Source organism: Artemia sp. Qi Xiang Cuo, chromosome 1, assembly GCF_049724085.1.
Source record: "Artemia sp. Qi Xiang Cuo chromosome 1, ASM4972408v1, whole genome shotgun sequence".
Classification (NCBI taxonomy): domain Eukaryota; kingdom Metazoa; phylum Arthropoda; class Branchiopoda; order Anostraca; family Artemiidae; genus Artemia; species Artemia sp. Qi Xiang Cuo.
Window position 1 is genome coordinate 15,682,772 of NC_142794.1, and position 22,022 is coordinate 15,704,793.

At 36.2% G+C, this 22,022-nt stretch overlaps 1 protein-coding gene across 1 annotated transcript in view; it reads right to left on the minus strand.

Moving 5' to 3' along the window:
• bt (projectin protein bent) overlaps window positions 1-22,022 on the minus strand; it is a 379,904-nt gene that overhangs the window by 311,764 nt on the left and 46,118 nt on the right. Inside the window, 1 exon segment of the mRNA XM_089089036.1 lies at window positions 10,708-10,870. Within this exon segment, the coding sequence (XP_088945162.1) occupies window positions 10,708-10,870 (163 nt within the window).

Sequence of the window (22,022 nt, forward strand, 5' to 3'; positions counted from 1 at the left end):
TTAGTTCATTCTTGCTGACAGCCCATTGGGAGCAGTGGTGTAATTTCGTCTAAATTCTGGGGGGCATAGTTGGGTCAAGTGAAAATTACAGTGAAAACAAAAAAATGAGCCATATTGTAACAAGAACGGTAAAGATATACTAAAGAAAACTGACCCGTTTCTGTGGATGCTTGAATTCTGAAGGATTAATCTTAATTCTTCAAATCTTAGTTTTGACAAGATTTTTGGAGAAACTAAATTTCAGCTGGGGGTGACAAACTGAGGTCTGAGGAGCAGACTGAAGTATGGGAGGGTCAGTTGCCCCCTTCCCCGTAGGAAATTACGCCCCCGATAGGCAGGGGGCCAATTTTCACAAATACCTGGAACAGTTGCAGGTTATTGAGTATTGCTATTGCCATCATCAGAGCTCTCTGGTCTTCAAAATTTAGTAACAACCTAATTTTGAGCGATCAAACCGTTAAGTAATTCCTAGGTCAAAGGCTTTGGACCAATAACGGACAGAAAATAAGGCTAGATTAAGATAACTCTCAGGGTATTTTCTTTATGGGCAGAATATACCACACGGGGAAGGATTTTAGGTAGAGGGAAGGGGTTTTTATCTTGAAAAGTAGTTGAGGAAGGTTAATGAAACTCTCATGAATAAATCCAGTTCCTCCATTACCAAATGGGGAGGTATTCTGAAATACTTACCTCAACACCTTCACCCTCAAAAGGGCGAAGGTGTGGAGGTAACTTTTTTTTAATCTCTGCGTTACACTGCAACACCTTGACAAACAGATCTACTGCTCAAATGAGGCACAAATAAAGTGTTTTGAGCCTCATACCTTTGCTAAATCCTAATTTATAAGGTCTTAAAGATCTTAAAATCTTTGTCTCGAACTTAGGAATAAAGCGTTGATATACTTTAAAATCCTGCTGGAATAAGGGTACTTGCATTTATCCAGTTCCTCCATTACCAAATGGGGAGGTATTCTGAAATACTTACCTCAATACCTTCACCCTCAAAAGGGCGAAGGTGTGGAGGTAACTTTTGTTTAATCTCTGAGTACACTGCAACACCTTGACAAACAGATCTACTGCTCAAATGAGGCACAAATAAAGTGTTTTGAGCCTCATACCTTTGCTAAATCCTAATTTATAAGGCCTTAAAGATTCTAAAATCTTTGTCTCGAACTTAGGAATAAAGCGTTGATATACTTTAAAATCCTGCTGAAATAAGGGTACTTGCATTTTGGAAAATTCAGCAAATGAAGAAGAGTCTGAAGACCCAAAATTAAGACAAAATATTCTTTGAAAAAATTTAGATGGGTATTTGACCTGTCATCTATACAATCTTGTAAGGCTTCGAAATAAGGGAACGATTGAAATAGTAGTTTCATTTTGGGGGGAATTTGTTAAATTTTATTATGGCTGGTAGGTTGGGTAGAGGAGAAAGAGTAGCTGGAGAGGTAAGGGTGGGCTGGGAAGGTAAGGGTGGGTAGGGGCTAGGTGAGGTTGGGAGGGCAGGGTGGGTGAGGGGAGGGGAGTTGAGTATTGAAGAGTGATGGAGAATGGATTTGTTATTACTATTTTTCCTTTATATTTTATTTATCTATTATTATTTTTAATTCAGTTATTTATTTATTTATCTATTTTTTCATATAAATAAGTTATAGTTTATTTATTTTGGTTTATTTATAATAGTTTTAATTAAATAGTTGAGGTTTAAGTAAATAGTCGAGTTAATATGTAAGTAGTTACATGGACTTCCGCACGATCGCAAACCGCTGGAGAAAACCCTGGTTGGTATTTGTTGTGAATGTGGATTAATAAACTTATGAGCTTAAACTTATCATAACAACTTCACGAGGACTATTTTGGGCTATCAATTTATTCCTGGACGCTACATTCATAGAACTCAGCTACTTTCCAAGAAAGCAAGAAGCCCATCAACTAGAACTTTACCCCGCTTCACACTTTGCCAGGATGTACGCACTGTGAAAGAAACGGCTCATATAAATAGCACATCATCAATTCTGGGGTACTAACTGTTAAAATAGCCAAAATGTTGTAGAATCTTCCAACAGAAATCACAAATGTGATATCACTGACATATTTGTCTAGTTAATGTCGTAAAAAATCTTTGGTAAATTGAAATTCATTCAGTGTAAAACCTTGAAACTTCAATTACAAATACTATGAGGCTTTACGTCGTAGATGTAAGGCTACAAGATGTAGCCAGAGGCATTAATGACTCACTTGAAAAAATTATTGCAAAATCTGTTGGGGCAAACACGTTTGTCTTTGATTGCAATTTGATATGCATTATTATGAAACAAAACTACAGAAAGTTTGAAGTGGTTTGAAAAGTGAATTAGAAGGGATCGAAAGAAAAATTTGACTTAATAATTGTGTTAATAATTGTGTTGAATCTTTAAAACTTGGAGATTAAACATCAACGGCCGAAGAAAATAGCCCAATTCAAAGGTTGCCCAATTCAAAATAGCCCAATAAAGCTACGAGGGAAATAGTTTGAATTTGATGATTAAAACAACATATACGAACACTTTCCATTGACAGCCAGTATACTCTTTCTAATTCTACTTAATTTATTCGATAGTTTGGACGTTGTTCTGAAAGCTATCGAGTGATTGTAGATACTAGTAGAAAGCAAATATCAATAAAATACAAAGAAAATAGTTAGATTCAAAGATTTTTTTCACGAGGGTAACAGTTTGATTTTGGCGCTAAAACAAATAGACTTGAACAATTTCCATTAAGGTCTGAGCACGGTTTCCAGCTCTAATTAATTCATGCAAAAGTGCAAATACTGGTGGACAGCTATTTAGAAAAAAAAACTGAAGTGAAAACAAAAGGAATATAAAGAAAATGGTCAGATTTACAGTTTGTTAGGCAACAGCAAGGCACTTTTCAGGTTGGCCAGTATTAAAAACAAAATATTTTATTTAGTAGTTTGAATAATAAATGTTAAGAACCACGGAAAATTTAATATTTGGAGAGAGGGAACAGGCCCCTTACCCCTGTGTACCCTCATAATCAAAATTTTCAACTAGGGACTAACGGTCTGTTGGTACTAATATTTTCCAATATGGACCTGATTTGAATTTTCACGTCTATCCAAATCTTGCCAAAGCACGAATACTGACAAGGCAGCCATCCCTGGTCAGGAATATTAATTGATAGTAAAGCCAGGTTAGCTGATCAGCTCGTAAATATCACAAATAACTTAGCTGTTATTTCGATTGAAAGTATAATCACCAATAATTTGAAGTTCTTACTTCCACTTGAAGTTTGCAAAAATAATGGCCAGAAAAATTATGGTTTCTTTTGCTATTATGAAGCCGTAAACAATAGGCTAAACAGCTACTTTTTTTTATAAAAGCCACTAAAAAACAGGACATTGAAGTTTTTCAGGCATCACATATTTGCACGGCCTTAGGTCTCTCGACTCATATCAAAAATGCAATGAAACCTTAGTCAGAAAAAAAAAAAAAAATTCAAAATTCAAAAAAAAATCTTAATTCAAAAATCAACGGACTACGTTGATTTTTGCGATTATCAACTAATTGAAGTGATGGAAGACTTGAGAGTCATGGCTAAGTAAAATAAAGCCAAGACAGATAGTCTCTGTGAGAGGCAAAGGTGGCATAACTTTTTCAGAGTTGTATAAAAAATTATTCTTCTCACTTCTTGATGATCACACCTATCATCCATCCTAGGGCAGAACTAAGGTAGATAGGTTTACCTAACCCACCCTGTCTTGACTTTGCTTTAATTAGCCATAGCTCTCAAGTCTTTCCTCATTTCCACCAAGTTGGTAATATCATCTTTGCGATTATCAACTTGGTGGAAGTCATGAAAGACTTGAGAGCCATGGCTAATTAGAATAAAGCCACGAAAGACAGTCGCTCTGAGAGGCAAAGATGGCATAACTTTTTCAGAATTGCATAAAAATGATTCTTTTCCCTTCCTAATGATCACGTCCATCATCCATCCTAGGGCTGAAATAAGGTAGATAGGTTTACCTAACCCACCCTGTCTTGACTTTGCTTTAATTAGCCATAGCTCTCAAGTCTTTCCTCCCTTCCACCAAGTTGGTAGTATCATCTTTGCGATTATCAACTTGGTGGAAGTGGAAGTGATGAAAGACTTGAGAGCCATGGCTAAATAGAATAAAGCATAATTGCCATAAATTTTTCAGAGTTGCATAAAAAAGATTCTTTTCAGTTCTTGGTGATCACGTTTATCATCCATCTTAGGGCAGAACTAAGCTATAGTCTAGTCTATCAGTTTTCTGGCCCATTTGAAGGCATTTGGAGACTTAAATATGATTAAAATATTTATGACCGACCATGTCAACAGGACTTGCAGGGAAGCATGGAGATCAGACGTTCTTGTTCTGTAGTTGTCTTTTATAGCTTTGTGTTTCGTTTAGTTTTATTTTTAATATTCATTTTCCTCCAAGTTTTTTCTACTTTTAAAATGATCTCACATTATTTCTCCTTCATTTATCACTTTTTCTTTAATACTGAAGATCTTGCCAAAAACTTTCTCTTTCCAAAAACTGTTTACTAGCTAAATTTTCTTTTTATTTCTGTCTTTTTCTTGGTTGAGTAAAAAGGTTAAAGAAACCTTTTCCAAATTCATCTATCACTTAGTAAAAAGGTCATAATTCTAGCAATAAAAGAAAGGTTTTTTTAAACAGAAAACGAATTTTCCTCAAAATATAAGCATCAATCGTTTGCCCTAAAGCTTAAACGGGCTTCACAAAAGGATTAACGGTCAATTTCCGGTTGTTTTTTTTGGACTGCAGGACTTGACTGTGAAATGGAATATATGTTTTCGTGAAATTAAAAGCTGGCAAAGCCTTTTACTAACATTTTTCTTAAAGCCATCTATCTGGCTAATTTTCCTTTAGCTTTTTTGTTGAAACTTAGTTTAAAGAAAATTGTATGTACCGACAAATTAACTTGCAGAAAGTTCATTAAAAGACTATCTGTCAATATCTGCAATTTATTAATTAGTAACTTGAGTCAATTCTTTTCTTCAGCCTTTCTTCTTTAATTACACGTGGTAAATAAGTAATAAAACATAAAGGTAATCAGAACTTATTAAGTAATAAAAAACGAACGAAAGGTAATAATAAAAGCTTATTTTAAAAAAAACGGCCCATACTACTAACAATTCAATGCAGCATAAAGTTGCTATGACTACCTCTTTGGTCCTCACCTTTGGAGCAAAAAGGACAGGAGAACCAATTATTTGGGGTCAGGATAAGGGGGCGGGATAATCTCCCCCTAGATTCACTAAAATACATTTTTTTATCTTTATTAAAAGAAAAAATGCCAGGGCTGCAAAGCAATTGCGACATTAGCACTTACTATATTCGGAAAAAAGTACCGAAAACTAATATTTAACTTATTCGTTTTGGGAGAAAATCCTTTTTTTTAAATTAAGAAAGCAATTCTTGCCCTCCTACATTCTCTTAGATTAGCGCAATGGAGTAGGGCCGCTTGACAGTTAGGTTTGGATCACAGTAAGTTTCGATGCGCGGCTAGCATACAGAAAAGATAAACACATAAAAACTAATACAATAACTTTCAAAATATCCCTAGTTAAGATGTTTTATCTTGAATAAGAAGAAAAAACAGATATTATGAGGTACCAGATTGATCTTAGTCCAGAAACCGGATTAATTCGCAGGTGGTATCACATGGAAACAATGGCAAGCTTTCTAATGAGCCGTTTTATGAATATGCAATAGAGAGTCGTCTGGATTTTGCCAATTACCGTCAGTAGCTAGCGCTAAAGGCCCATACACAATGATATTTTACTACTATCGATATTTAGCTACCGTAATGTGAACCTACATGGATTTTCTGTATAATTTTTAAGAAAATCAGAAAGCTTTATGAAAAATCTGATTGACTCAAATATTTTTTAGAACTTTTAATTTCCATTCTTTTGTTTCCATTCTTTTTGGAACTTTTGGTTTGATTCGATTAGCCCCGGAAAAACAAAAGCAATGAAAACCAGGAAAAACAAATAAAACGCATCTGCATTGTTTCTTCTAAAAAAAAAGACTGACAATTCTACATTTTGGAGACACTTGGAGCAGGGTCATATCCGGGATTTTGTCCTGGTGGGGGGGGGGGTGGCAAAAAGGACTTTTTCGGCGGGGGGGGGGGGTACAGTTTTTTTAAACGCATCGAAAATTTGTCTATATTCCTTTTTGTTACGTTTTTAAGAGTCGGACAATCATTTCGGTGGGGGGGGGGTTCTAACCCTCTAACCCCATTCCTACCCCTGGATACAGCCTTACATGGTATAATGAATTTGATTGTGCAATTCAAATCAAGGCCACTTTCCCTCTTGGAGGTGTTTCGCCCCTTTTCAAAAATAAATAAATTTTGTCTTGCTCATAGCTTTGAATGTGTAGCTTTAAACTTGATGAATTTTAAATATTTGAAATCTTCAATAAAAGATGATGTCTTTTATGTATTTATTGCTATCAAAACTCTTTTTTTTAGTGTTTCGGTTACTATTATGTCAAGAACAAGTTCCTTGCGATTCGCTATTACGAAATGCTTCATGGCCATATTATACATACTGCAAGTCGCAACTTGTAATCGCAATCCAGAAGAACAAGAAGGGAAAGTGTTGGTCTGTTTAAGTTATTCGCCGCTGAGTTAAACTGGCAAGATTAAAAACGAAGTATCTTGGAAAAGTGAAACTTTCGTAACTTAAAGAGTTCCATGCTACCCTTCATTAACGTCATCAAAATACTCGGAGTGCGAGCTACAAAATTACTCGATTTTGATTTCAGAAAACTCGCTAATTTAGTCAGCTGCTATGTTCGTAAATTGTGAACGAGGAATAAATTAGGGATGTATAAGCGTATAATCGATGAGTTGATCTGAATTAGATCCTATGCGGATAGGAGAGGAGGTGTCCACCGAACTTTATTTTTTTTTCTCTGATTAGCTTCAACGTCCGGAGCCTTGCTCTACGGTGAAAGACCATCACAAGGAAGAAAATAAGGTGTCATCAAAGCAGCTAGCATAAAGTAAGTCAACCCAGGTATCAGCCACGCCACGGTGAAAGCAATGGAGTTCATTGGTTTGAAAGCTGGACCCCCTGGAAGCCTAGGATAGATACAGCCTGGGGGTAAAGCCGCATTCTGGGGGAGGAGATAGGGGGTCTTATCTCCCCCGAAATTTGTGTCCGACTTGTAAAAACGTAATAAAAATGCATAAAAACATATTTTTGATGCTTTCCTAAAAAGATTGTACCCCCCCCCCCCGATAAAAATCATAGATTTGGCCTTTGGTCCTTAGCGATAGGTTTGGTCAAGAGATGAAATCAGTACATGGTTCGGTGAAGTTACTTGTCCGTCATTGAGACAAACTACCTGAGCTTCGTAAGAAAAGAAGAAAAACAAAATGCCCAAGTAGAACAAGTAGGGTATTGACACCAAAATTTCCCTGCTGTAAATCCACAAATAATACAAAGTAGAATGGCCAAATTTTATTTCCTGACAAAGTGCAATAAACCAAACTAAAATCTGTAAAAGGAACCTGACCTAATCTAAAATATATTTGACGTCACAATGATGTTTATGTACTTATATAAACTAAAAATTATACTAACAAAAAAAAATTCTATAAAAAAAAATTATACTAACAAAAAAAAATATTTTTATTATTATTTTTCATATACTTCTGATTATACTTAGCATATTTTTTTTTATATTTGTCATTATTTTTATCATTATTTATCATATACGTATTATTAAATTTAGCACTATTTTTTATACTTATTGTTTCTCACCAACAGCATGTTTACAATCTCAATCTAAGTAAAAAAAACAAATTTAGCGTTTAGGCTAGGGCTATTACCAGGCAATAGGGGTAGGGGCTAGGATGTAATGAAACTAATGCGCATTTGAAAATTCAATAAGCGAAAAATTTATTGAAAGTATTGAAGTGACTTTTTTTTGTCCTAGTGTTTAGCTTAGAAGTGAACATAGACTACACTGTGCTTTCCCATGCCAAAGCATAAGCATCTAGATTGTCTAAGTTTTCTAGAAAATCGCAAAACAGTGGATTTTTTTTTCATTTTTGTAATGGGAGCAACAGATGAAGATATAAGGTTTCAGAAAAAGGCTCTTTTAGGCTTATTTTCTTCCTGTCTTTGAAATCTTTGTTCTGCTGTACGCAGATACTAGCACTTATAATACCACTTCGTGACCAGGGGAGTTCCATCCAAAGGCCGTATCCAGAGGGGGGTTAAGGGAGTTTGAACCCCCCCCCCCCCCCGAAAAAAAATGTTTGTCTGACTCGTAGCAAAAATGGATATAAACAAATTTTGTATGCGTTTTTTTAGTTTTTTTCGTGCACCCCCTCCCCCCAATTTTTTTGGAGTAAAACCCCCTCCGAAAAAAAATCCTGGGTAGGCCTGCGACCTTGGTCCATCCTAAGCTTAAAAGCCAAATTTGTGTGTAGATACTGGAGTCGGGAAGAGAACAGTCGCACCATTGCCTTATTCAACCTAATTTGAAGTTCAGCTAACATGTTTCTTATGGTGGTAAAAGAATTTCATTATTATTTATCATAAAAGCATATTATGTAACTCACCCTATCTCAAGACGTCGTTGCAACTTCTTAAAGTGGTTTCAAATTTGCTAAATAGGCGCATAAAATTGATTCACTCAAGATCGTTCAGACTGTAAACTTGTTTCTGATTAGATTATTATTATTTTATCATACTAATCATAGGTCATACTATATTTTACGAAGTATTTTCTGAAAAACTTCTTTTTGACAGTATTTTCTGAAAACTTGGCATAAACTACTTTTAGTAATCATTCACTTGTCGTAGCTAGTCTACGTAGTTGACCATGAGTAGCTTATGTTCTTCCACAACCAAGTTGTTAGATAAGAAATAAGTCTAAACCCTCGTGCAATCTTTGCTCTGCCCATAGGACTGAAAATGATCGAGGGTCAGAGGGACTTCGCTACAGATTGGACAGGGTTTATGAGAACCCATCCGACCATAAATTCGATGTGGTTTTGCAATAAAGTTGCTTAAGTGGTGGTTAATTAAAGCATTTCACTTTTTCTTGAATTTCCAGGGACCCACAGAAAAAATCGCTATCTTCAAGTTGGTGAATACATTGGAGAAGAGGCGAAATTAAACGAAATTCTTGATTTCCACCTTAGTACATGCCCTTAGCAACCACCTTAGCAACCACCTTAGTACATCAAGGCTTCCGTCAGAAACAAGAGATGACATTTCTTTACATATTACACCAGTTTTTTTTTTACTGAAACGTCAAATTGCATAAACCGCCTAAAAAAGGGCAAAAAAAAAGAAAAATCGTTAAAACTTTGAAATTGTTTCTGAAGTTTTATTTAGAAAAAACTCTACCCGTGTATATGTAAGAAATTTTTCTGAGGGGGGGGGAGTTATCCTGGAAAAAGAATTGGAAGAAGAAAATAAAAAAAAATAGGGTACTTAAGTATTAGCCAGGCAACACGTGAAAAGTGAATTTACTTAATGCTTAATACTGATGAAATAAAACGAAATAGGATGAAAATGTAATAGTTTATGAACAAATTTGGGCTATATATTTGCATTAGAGGGGGGAGGGGGTAAAGCATAGCATATATTAAATACGTAACCCCTAACCTAGGTACCTTTTTTTGCTCCTTCAACTTAAAAAACTAAAGTTTAAACATAGTTCAGGGAGTGAGAAACCCCTGCTTGCCTAACGAGACAAAAGAATTGTCTTGTTAAAGATGTTGCCTGACTAGTTTTTCGCGATACAATTCTCACGTGTTGCCTGGCTAATACGTAAGTACCAAAAATTGTTTGGTTTTTGTCAGAAAAGTACTGCCTCTTGCCCAGTATTGTGAAAAGTTGTGAATTTTATATGTTTTGGTCTTTCAGGGGAGAAGGAAAGTTCTATGAAACAATAGAATCGTATTAAACATATATAGCATAATATCTTGGGATTTTTTTTTCCAAATCGTCAAGAAGTCGAATGCCCAGCTAACAATGCGTTCTTCCTCTCTCTCTCCACGGAAAACCAAAATTGAGAATTTACAATTATGTTACGTTAGCGGTGGTTCGCTGAAGTATTTCTCTTTTTCTTGCATCTCCTGGGACCCATAGAATTATCTCTATCTTCAAGTTGGCGAAGACATTAGGTAAGAGACGAAAATAACACGAAATTCTTGATTTCCTAGCAACCACCTTGGTAAACAGATCTGAAGGCCAAATTAAAAACCTGAGGAAACTGGGAGACCGGTGTTTTTCTTTAAACCTGATATTGTTTACCCGTGAAAGTGAATTTACTCTAGTTTTTTTTGTGTACCAAGAAGATCTATATAAGAAAATTTATTTGAAACTAATTACATTCCTTTGATATGAATTTATGGCCTCTGAAGTTTAAGAATCGTCGTTGTCACAGCTGAAGGTTGAATATGAAAATTTCATACTTTTGTGGTTATCGCCGAAACCGTTTCCTGTGATTTTCATGCATCTAACTTTACGAGATCTCTTTCCGTAGGGGGTCAGTTTTTTTGTGGTTAAATACAACAGTTCAGAAGTTCACATTGTTTTAACTGAGAAGGGAAAGGCAGTGGCGTACTAGAAGTTAGTTACATAAGAATTAAACTAAAATCACGATAAGTAATAAATTACCTTAAAACGGCCACCACTCTTGACACCCACTCCATCATGAAACCAGGAAATGTCGGGTTTAGGGTCGGCTAATATTTTGCATTCGAATCGTAATCGCTTTCCATCTTTCTCTTGTATAATTTGCGGTTTCTTAGAAAAAGTTGGAGCAATTCCGTCAATTTGTCTGTAATATATGGGAGTCATAAAAAAAAAATACGAAAACAGACCTAAAACTTCTTGTATACTACCAGGGAAGAACACAGCTTTGTATTTCAAAGAGGGAGGCTGGGAAAATTCACCAAAACCATGCGATTTTGGAGGTGTTTGAGCCCTGTGGGCACACTAAAAATACTTCAATTATATTAAAATCAAAGCCGTATCCAAGGAAATGGGTACAGGTTTGACCCCCCCCCACCTCAAAAAAATCTTCCAAAGCTAAAAACGCAAACAAATGCATGCAATTTTCTTCTGATGCGTTTTTAAAGTTTCTTTGTATTCCCTATTGACCCCCCCCCTCGAACAAGCATCCTGACACTCCCTTGACGTTAATATAAGGTTTTTGAAAAGTGAAGATGTATACACTTCTTATCTACCCTCCCCCTCCTGCCTTTAAGAAAGTTCGAGTCCGTCAGAATGGAATCCTTGCTTACATCTTGAGAATTGGTAAACAATAATTAAAAGATGGGCGATTATTGGTCAATATAAGTATCGGCCGATTAAAATATATCAACGCAAGATATGAACGTAATATTTACAGCCGATCAAATAAATAAAAAAAAATTGTGATATGAAAATAAACATCAACATTAAAACTTCAAATGAATAAAAATTTTCCCAAGGGTCGTCTACATTCAAAAATCTAGTACACCAGGCAATACGTTACACACGGAGTGCCACGAAGAGTACCTTCTTCGTGGCACAGAGGCGTGGTGTCACAATAGAGTTATGATAATGATAAAGAGAAAACACCTTATTGTGTATCGTCATGAACGGGAATAGACCCTTTTATAGGCAATTCAGATTAAGACAGGCCCAAATGATCTTTTATATTGTCTCCCCGCAAATATATAAAAATATATTTATATATAAAATGAAATATACAAAAATGAAATATATTTATACATAAAATGAAATATATAAAAATGAAAGGTCTAAAAAAGGATTTGATAAAAGTATTCAATTTAAATTTATGATGGTTCCTGCGTAAGTGTGACTATTTTTATATATAATTATAAATTACGAGGCCTGCTGCTAAGAAGTCTTTCCTCTACCAGCGTTTCCTCGGACTTCCTGTAGAGTTCTTATTTCTGCAACATGCAATTAAATCGCGAGTAGACTTGATGGATATTCAATCTTGCTAAGCGAAAAGGGAGAAAATAAGGGCAGGAAAACTTTCCTTTACAACAAAAACAAGGAATTAAAAATCACTTTTAAATAACAGACTTTCTTATGGTTTGATTTTTTTTTTTATCTGACCCATCTCAAAAAGATTTTCAAAATGTCTTGAAGACATATTTTTCAGAAGAACGCTTTTCCTCTCTAGGTCTCCTCGAGGTTGAGAACATCCGGTTCAATCACAAGAAGATCACATTGATATTTAAGCTTGTTACACGAGAAGGGAGAAAATAAAGCAAACAAAAACCTTCTTCGATGACACAGCCAGAGGGTCTTCACAAGAGGAAAGTTATATCTTTTCTATGGAAGACCCTTTTCCCTCTCACCGTTTCCTCAGACTTCGAGTAGCAACACATTCTCACAATTCACGGTTAAATCACGAGTGGACTTTTTTTTCATTATTCGAGCTAGTATTCGAGGTAGCATCATAATTTTCATTGTCAAAAATCCTATACCTGACGTTCAATTCCCTTCTTTTGTATACCTCTCCTCTCCTCTCTTAGTAAGTTTTATAAATCGTTAGTTGACTAGCAGAAGTAGTAGACTACTGCGGAATCGTAAAGACATACTTATTGGCTGTTGATCGTATCAAAATAATTTTGTAGATATGGCTTAATAATGCCATCGTATAGTATCATATGGCACCAAAAATAGCACGTTTGTTGGCAATTTATGGGGTTAAAATGCTGGGAAGCATAAAAAGGGTACTATTATAACCTCCATGATTGAAAACCCTCAACTGCAGATTTACAAAGTTCTCTCTTGTAAAATCCGAGTATGACAAAGACGTTGCAACGATTTAGTTATAGAGCTTCGGATTGACATTATGGGTGAAGTTCCTGCGAAGTGGCAACGCTTGCCTACAAGAATAGTTCGAACACATTCGATGCTCTTGTGGCATAGTTCTTGTAAACAGTTCTTCATACATCATCGTGACAAAGGATGTATTTTCAATACGTTAGTAAGTGGTAAGCTAGAAAACATGTTTTGAAAAAAAAACACACAAAAAAAATGGTTTTGGAATAAAAACTACTATTTATAATGTCTTAGCAGTAAACCTCAATTACAAACATATCTTTTTTAAAATCGTAGAAAGGTGTCTAGAAACTCATTTGAAAGCTAATACTTACATATATTAGCATAATTATTCTTGAAAGAACAAGTGTGAGGCGTAATATACCAACGAAAAGATTTAATTTTTGTGTAGCATACCATTGAAATATTCATGGCCAAATATCTTTAACTTAAACTCTTCCTCTTGAATGCCCCCCTCCTAGTCATTTTATTAGGTGAAAAATGAAAAACGGGTTTTGGAAAAAAAATTGCCCAGTGAAAAGGATTTACTCAACTGATTCAAAACTAATTCAGGAATAATGATTAGTAGGCTACAATTTACATTTGCCCTAACAATAAAGGTAAACTATTAAAACATATTTTTGGGAATTTCAAAAAGGACTTGAAATCCTAGTGCTTATCAAAAGGCTAGTAGGGCACTGGCAAGGCCGTACCCAGGATTTTTTTTCGGAGGGGTTTTACGCAAAAGAAATTCGGGGGGGGGGTTGACACAAAAAAACTAAAAAAACGCATACAAAATTTGTTTATATCCATTTTTGTTACGTTTTTACGAGTCAGACAAACATTTCGGGGCGGGGGGGGTCCAACCCCCTTAACACCCCCTCTGGATACGGCCTTGGGCACTGGGACATAGCAGCATCAAAACGTTTAACCATGCGAAGTATCCGCAACAAGGCTTGGTCACTTGGTAAATTGGTCCCTCGTTTGGGCGTCACACAGCTCTGTCATCTAGGGACAGGAAAGACTTTTGCCTCCCTGAAGTCGGAGAATTTTTATGTTCTAACCTTATATTTTTCATAACAATTTGTTTTTCTAAAATCTTAACGTTCAAGAAGCAAAAATAATGAAAGTATACTTTCTTATAAGAAGTTCAAAATTCTTAGCAGCCTTGCGACTAGAAAAATTGTAATAATAGCCTAATAAGAAGAAATCCCATAAACTGTATTAACTATACATCTTTAATTCTTCTAATTTCTTTCAGTTTTCAAAAGTTTTTGTGTATTTCATAAAGGAGAATATTTTATAAATAATTCGATTATTATTTCAATTATTATCTACAATTCTTCAGAGATTCCAAGGAAATGGTGTGCGTGCAACTGAACCCCCGTGTGACTGAACCCCAAGCAAATGAACCCCTGTAACCTAACCCCTGTGTAACTGAACCCCCGTGTAACTGAACCACCGGGGAACTGAACCCCCGTATAACCGAGCCCACATGCAACTGAGCTCCTGTGTAACCGAACCCCCGTGCTACGGGATCCGCATGCCACTCAACCCCCGTTAACTGAACCCTCGTGCAACTCAACCCACGTGCAACTCAACCACATTTAACTAAACCCCCGTGTAACTGAACCCCCATGTAACTGAATCCCCACGTAACTGAACCCCCGTGCAACTGAACCCCCGTATAATCGAATCCCCGTGCAACTGAACCTTCGTGCTAGTGAACCCTCATGCAACTGAACCCCCTTTAACTGAACCCTCGTGCAACTCTACCCCCGTGCAACTCAACCCCATTTAACTAAACCCCCCTGTAACTGAATCCCCATGCAACTGAAACCTCGTGCAAGTGAACCTCCGTATAACCGAACCCCCGTGAAACTGGACCCCCGTGCAACTGAACCCCTGTGCAACTGAACCATCGTGCTACTGAACCCTCGTGCAACTCAACTACCGAACTTATATTGGGTAAAACACAATAGGGTTATGAACCATAGTTATTTAACTATGGTATAGTTATTCAACCTTTAAACTGTTTGAAATAAAATGGCCGTCCCAAAATTTAGATGGGATGTAATTGGGGGAAAAATAGGGTGGGATGGAAGCCCTCCGATACTTATAACTCTGAAAAAGTGCACTGGGAATTTTGATTTCCAATCGAATGAGCCCCCCCCCCCCAAGCCCTTGCCCCCGATGCTGCTGGTGGGGTTATTAACCCCAAAGACATGGTTATTTGATCTTCAGACTATTTTGAACAAAATGTTTATTTTTATTTTGATAGGATGTATTGGGGGGGGGGGGTGTCGGTTAAGAGGGAAAGACCGATTGTCCTGTGATTACCTTTGATTCTTCGAAATTGAACTTGAACTTTCAATTTGCATTCGAATGAGCCTCCTTCAAAGTTTTTAGGATCATCCCTTCTATAAATTAAATAAAAAAAACAAGTTTTTTTAACTGAAAGTAAGGAACGACGTAAAAACGGAACACGACTAGAACGGCGGCCGTATATGACGGGGGCGGGCCCCTCCTCAACGCCTCGCTCTTTACGCTATACTTTTTTTATTGTTTAAAAAAATAGAGTTGTGAGAAAGTCAAACTTTAGCGTAAAGAGCGCGGCGTTGAGGAGGGGACCGCCCCCGTCATATACGGACTAAGTTCTGGTCGTGGTAAGGTTTAAAGTAGTTCCATACTTTAAGTTAAAAAAAAATTTTTTTTTTATTTAATTTTTGAACGTTTTTGAATTAATTCAGGTTTTGATTTTGGCTCACCGTACATGAATAATTAAAACAAGATTTTCATATTATATTTGGTTAAATGGCTTTCTCGAAACTTGTTTAATTTTATTTACGAACGTTTTTATTAGTAATAAATATACGTAACTTAGAATTAACTTACGTAACGAACTTCTATATTCATAAATTTTTAACACGTATATTAGGGGGTTCGCCCCCTAGTCAATACCCTGCTCTTTAAACTATAGTTCGAATTTTTTTTCCAGTTCTTTAAAAATGACCTCTTAATCACAATCAGTTGATCAGTTGAAAAACTTGTTTTTTTTTATTTAATTCCTGATCTTTTTCTTTAATAATGCTGGGAAATCCGGCGGCCCCTGCATAGCAATGCCCCTTCCCCCATGAAAACTTCCTACATGGAAAGATCCATCCATATAGCCCCCGACCCTCTCCTTCCCCCGCCTACCAGAAAAAATCTCCTCTGAAAAAGTCCGTATACTTCCCAATAACCAATACTATATGTTAACATTGAGTAAAGTTCATAACTTTCAGCCCTCCCCCTGGGGCCTTTGGGGGATCAAGTCATCCTAAAAGACATTTTTATCATATTTTCGACCATGCTGAACAAAATGGCTATCTCAAAATTTTGATCGGGTGACTTTGGGAAAAAAATGAGCGTGGGAGGGGCCTAGTTGCCCTCCATTTTTTTTGGTCACTTAAAAAGGGCAATAGAACTTTTATTTTCCGTTTCAAGAAGCCCTTCCGTGATATTCTCGGACCACTTGGTCGATACAATCATCCGTGGGAAAAAAAAACAAAAAAACAAACAAACAAATAAACACGCATCCATGATCTTTATTCTGGCAAAAAATGGAAAATTCAACATTTTTTTAGATAGGAGCTTGAAACCTCTACAGTACGGTTCTCTGATACGCTGAATATGATGGTGTGATTTTCATTACGGTTCTATAACTTTTAGGGGGTCTTTCCCCCTTTTTTCGAAAATCAGCCAAATTTTCTCAGGCACGTAACTTTTGATGGGTAAGATTAAACTTAATGAAACTTATATATTTGAAATCAGAATTAAAATCTGATTCTTTTGATGTATCTATTGGTATCAAAATCCCGTTTTTTAGAGTTTCGGTTACCATTGAGCCGGGTCGCTCCTTACTTACAGTTCGTTACCACGAACTGTTTGAAACCTTAAATTTTAACAATTGGTGTCTTGCAATAACATACAGATTGCTGATTCAGGTGTATAAGCAATTTTTTGTGAACAGCTTAACCTATCAAGATTAAACTTCTGGAGCATCTACCTGCTACTACTGCCATTAGTACTGCTACTAATACTATTAATTCAACAGTATTTTTACTTCTACTGCTTCTACTACGACTTCTGCTACTATTAAACTAGCACTATTAAGGCTTCATATCTCAAGTTGAAAATTTGACAGAATGAGGTATTTGAGGTGGAACTTGAACTAAATCAAGAGACACTATGTGCAAGCAGATTTTCAAAATGGCATATTTCAAAAAGGGATTTGTGTATTAAGTTAGAACTTTCAGAGAGTGCTTAAAGGGAAAGTCAATTCATCAAAAGGAAATATATGCACGCTCAGGCCTGGATTTACCACTAGGTCCCTAAGCCCGGACCTAGAGGCGCATAATGCTAGCGGGAGCAATAAATTATCACTGAGTAATTTTTTCCTGACAAAAACTGGACTGATGTGATTTATCGTCGCCAGGTGCACTCTGCCGCCACGCTGCCTATTCGCAGAAAAGGGACTTTAAAACAACACAGGAATTCCATGGTCACTTATAAACTGTCAGATGTCTCCCAAGAATGGTAGCTGAGAGTTCGGTATTACCCCTCTCTTTTATCACTTTTCGCTCATCAGTTGTGTTCTGTTAACACACAGTTACATGGTTACATGGTTACACACAGTTAGAGTTACATGGTGGTTCTGTTCCACGTGGGTTTAGTTAAATGGGGTTGAGTTGCACGGGGGTTGAGTTGCACGAGGGTTCAGTTAAAGGCGGTTTAGTTGCATGAGGGTTCAGTAGCACGAGGGTTCAGTTGCACAGGGGTTCAGTTGCCTGGGGGTTCGGTTATACGGGGGGTTCAGTTGCACGGGGGTTAAGTTACATGGGGGTTCAGTTACATGCGGGTTCAGTTACACGGGGGTTTAGTTAACTGGGGTTGAGTTGCACGGGGGTTGAGTTGCACGAGGGTTCAGTTAAAGAGGGTTCAGTTGCATGAGGGTTCAGTAGCACGAGGGTTCAGTTGCACGGGAGTTCAGTTGCACGGGGGTTCGGTTATAAGGGGGTTCAGTTGCATGGGGGTTCAGTTACATGGGGGTTCAGTTACACGGGGGTTCAGTTACAGAGGTTCAGTTTCTTGGGGTTCAGTTACACGGGGGTTCAGTTACAATGGAACCCAAGGAAATATACCCCGTGAACTCTTCACGGGACAGAATTGCATTTTTTTTTTTTTTTACGGAAAAGTATAAGGCAGCTACAACATAGAAACTATATTTAATTCCCAATTTTAACTAAAACTCATGCTGACTTTTTTAGTTTCCATGCCTAAGTTGGACAATAATCTTTTTGCAAGGTTTGTTGTGTATATTTCTAAAACCTCAAAATGAACGAAGACTAATTTCTAAAGAAACAAAGTTTTTCTGATGTATGTGACGGGGGAATTTGAAACTTAAAACGAACAAAAATTAGTACTGCAGATTTTATGCAACATATATCAGAAAAACTGTTTGAAACATTCTGACTCTTAGTATTTCCCTATATTTTTGGAATTTTGAAAAACTAGCGCTTTACTGGAAACTAAACTTCCTTGAGTCTTTTAGAGAATCAAAATTGTGCATTTTTTTTTCTTGTCAGTGCCATGAATATTAAAAGACTATTGAGAGCCTTACAAGCTACTCTTTCATTTTTGACAGGTTAATTAGGGATCTTTCTACTCCTAATTCTGTTTTGTTGCGTCTGTTTTGTGTTTTCAGTTAAGTGCTAGTCTTCTCATAATTCTACAAATATAGAGAAAAATCAAGGGTCATTTTTTTCAAATTGGTTTCCAAATAAGTGTTGAAAAAATTGTCAAGCAACAATCTTACACAATACGAGTTTCAATTGATTTATTGTTGTTAAAATATATTATTGCTACAAACAAACAGAAAATCCTACAATTTTTTTTAAAACGTCACATCTGTCTTTCAATGCAGTCCATTTTTAACAATTAATTGTTCACTTGATTCTTGAACACACTTTCCTGCATAAGTTAGAAGATTTCAACACAAGTCAATTTGTATTTTCCCACGAAACTGATGGTAAATAATCCCTCCACAATTGGCAAAATCGCCGCAGTTTCCCACAAAACGCAGCATGTGGGAACTAAGGGTATTGCTGTTTTTCCTGACACAAATGGGTGTCGCAAAAGAGCAAAACTATTAATATTAAATTGTTCTGTTGTGATTGACCATAAAAAAAAAAATTATTAAAAACACTTTTGGGACTCGTCATTGTGATTTTGCCATAGGATAGCAAAATCACAATGACGTGATTGTGATTGCGTTGTCGTTTGTATGACCCAAATAAAATATTTAACTTCGAGCTGCCATGACAAAGCTCTACGGCCGTGACAGGTAGTTTCAAATTAGTTTTGACAACAAAAATACGAAAACTTTGTAAAGTGAGTAATGAGATTTATTACAAAATAATCGTTTTCATTAATTTGTATCCAAAATTACTACTGGAGTGAGCCTAAGTCTTCAAGCCAACTTCACGAAAATTAGTAAATTTTCCAAAACTTCCGTGGAAAAACCAAAGAATCTCCAAATAATAAGTCATCCTCCCCTCAAAAACAAATCCTTTGAAATGGAATGTGAAAATTGTGAAAAGGGATTCAGAAACTTTCACTACTAGAAAATTCACTTCCAAAAATAATTCAAAGCATAATATTTATTTTGAGAGAGAAAAAGCGAAAGAATTCCGTTTCTTGACACGTTAATGGAATGAAAATTAATCACCGAGAATTAGATCTTCTTCCAAAAAGGCTTGACGTCATCCTATCCTAAATCACTTAAATCGTTAATGTATCTGTTCAGATCTTGCTAATATTATTGAAAGATATATTAAGAATTATTGAAATTCTTAATAAAATTATTAAATATAATAATAAATATAATAATATAATAAATAAAATTATTGAAAGATATATTAAATATTATTGAAAGATATATTAGATAGATTAATTAAACCTATGAAAACTAGGGGGAAGGGACAAAATTGTAGTCTATGCAAAAATAACAAAAGATTACAAAATTTAGACCAATTAAGATGTAAAATATTATGCATATAAATGGAAAACAGTCTTATTTTAAATTTAAAGTTAAATTTAGCAGTCACTTTGCTAGATTTGTTATTTGTTATGATTGCATTGGCATACATGAGTAGGGATTAAGCCCCACTCCCATCCGAATATAAACACCAACATTAATTTAGTCACCATTTAATCATAAAATTCAAACTTTTAATAAAAAATACACAAATGAGATAAATCAAGCCCCTTGGAGGGTATGCAACCCCTTATGGTTATTCTGATATATAAGATAACTGATAATAGTCTTGTTAATTTTGTGTGTCTATACTAAAGCAAGATCAGAACAAACTAGAAAGTTTTCCACATCTAGTACAGCCAGCACTTGAATATATACTATTCTAATTTCTCCTAAGTTTACTAAAGCCTTTTCTCTGGAATTTCCAACTGGCCAATGGGGAACTAGTATGGGCCATTAGTGGTTTGAAAGTAAGTGAGCCAAAATAAACATATCAAAATCCACAAAACTTCATTTTCTTCGGGACTTTCAAAGCCGTTGAAATACTGAAATGGTTTAAATCCTTGACAGCTTTTTTTTGTGTTAAAGTATTATTTTTGGGTACAGTCACGTGTGAAAAATGTAAAATATATCTAAATTAAGATTTGAAAGAAAAAAATATTTCTATTCTGAACGGTTTACGGCATTTAAACACGTGAGAAGATGGACGTGAAAAAAATGTAATATCCAGTTTTATACTAGAAAAAAAATCCTATGTTTCATAGCTAAAAAATATTTTTAGTTTAGTTTTAAAGTTTCTGTATCTTAAAAATTTTTTCTTAATATAAGATTTTTTATTCATTTTTCTAAAAATTTCACCATTCTTTGTTTTTAATTTTTTTTCGATTTTTTTTCATTTCTCCTTGTGGAACGGTATTTTGGGGTTTACTCTAGATTGACTGGGGCCATTTATTCTAACTATGCTTGGAAGATTAGAGTTCCCAACGAAAAGTAATTCGCATAAACTTCGAAAATTCCACGAATTTACAAAAAGGGCAAATCCCGTGAATAACTGAACCTCAACAGCATAAAAATGATCAAATCTATCGCGGAGAAACATCATTTTAAGGTTATTAATCCCTTACTGAAAAAAATAAGCATTGTTTTCGCGAGACGAGACTGTCAGAGGTGACAGTTTGTAACCAGTGGCAATAAAAATCGGATGAGGGAGTGTTTGATTCCAGTGGCAATCGAAGGAGGGAGTTTGTAACCAGTGTCAATAAAAATCGGAGGAGGGAGCATTTGATTCCATTGGCAATCGGAGGAGGGAGTTTGTAACCAGTGGCAATACAAATCGGAGGAGGAAGTATTAGATTCCAGTGGCAATCGGAGAAGGGAGTTTGTAACCAGTGGCAATACAAATCGGAGGAAGGAGTATTTAATTCCAGTGGCAATCGGAGAAGGGAGTTTGTAACCAGTGGCAATACAAATCGGAGGAGGGAGTATTTGGTTCCAGTGGCAATCGAAGGAGGGAGTTTGTAACCAGTGGCAATAAAAATCAGAGGAGGGAGTATTTGATTCCAGTGGCAATCGGAGGAGGGAGTTTCTAACCAGTGGCACTACAAATCGGGGGAGGGAGTATTTGACTCCAGTGGCAATCGGAAGAGGGAGTTTGTAACCAGTGGCAGTACAAATCAGAGGAGGGAGTATTTGATTCCAGTGGTAACCGGAGCAGGGAGTTTGTAACCAGTGGCAATAAAAATCGGAGGAGGGAGTATTTGATTCCAGTGGCAATCGGAGGAGGGAGTTTGTAACCAGTGGCAGTACAAATCGGAGGAGGGAGTATTTGATTCCAGTGGTAATCGGAGCAGGGAGTTTGTAACCAGCGGCAATACAAATCGGAGGAGGGAGTATTTGATTCCAGTGACAATCGGAGAAGGGAGTTTGTAACCAGTGGCAATACAAATTAGAGGAGGGAGTATTTGATTCCAGTGGTAATCGGAGGAGGGAGTTTGTAGCTAGTGGCAATACAAATCGGAGGAGGGAGTATTTGATTCCAGTGCCAATCGGAGCAGGGAGTTTGTAACAA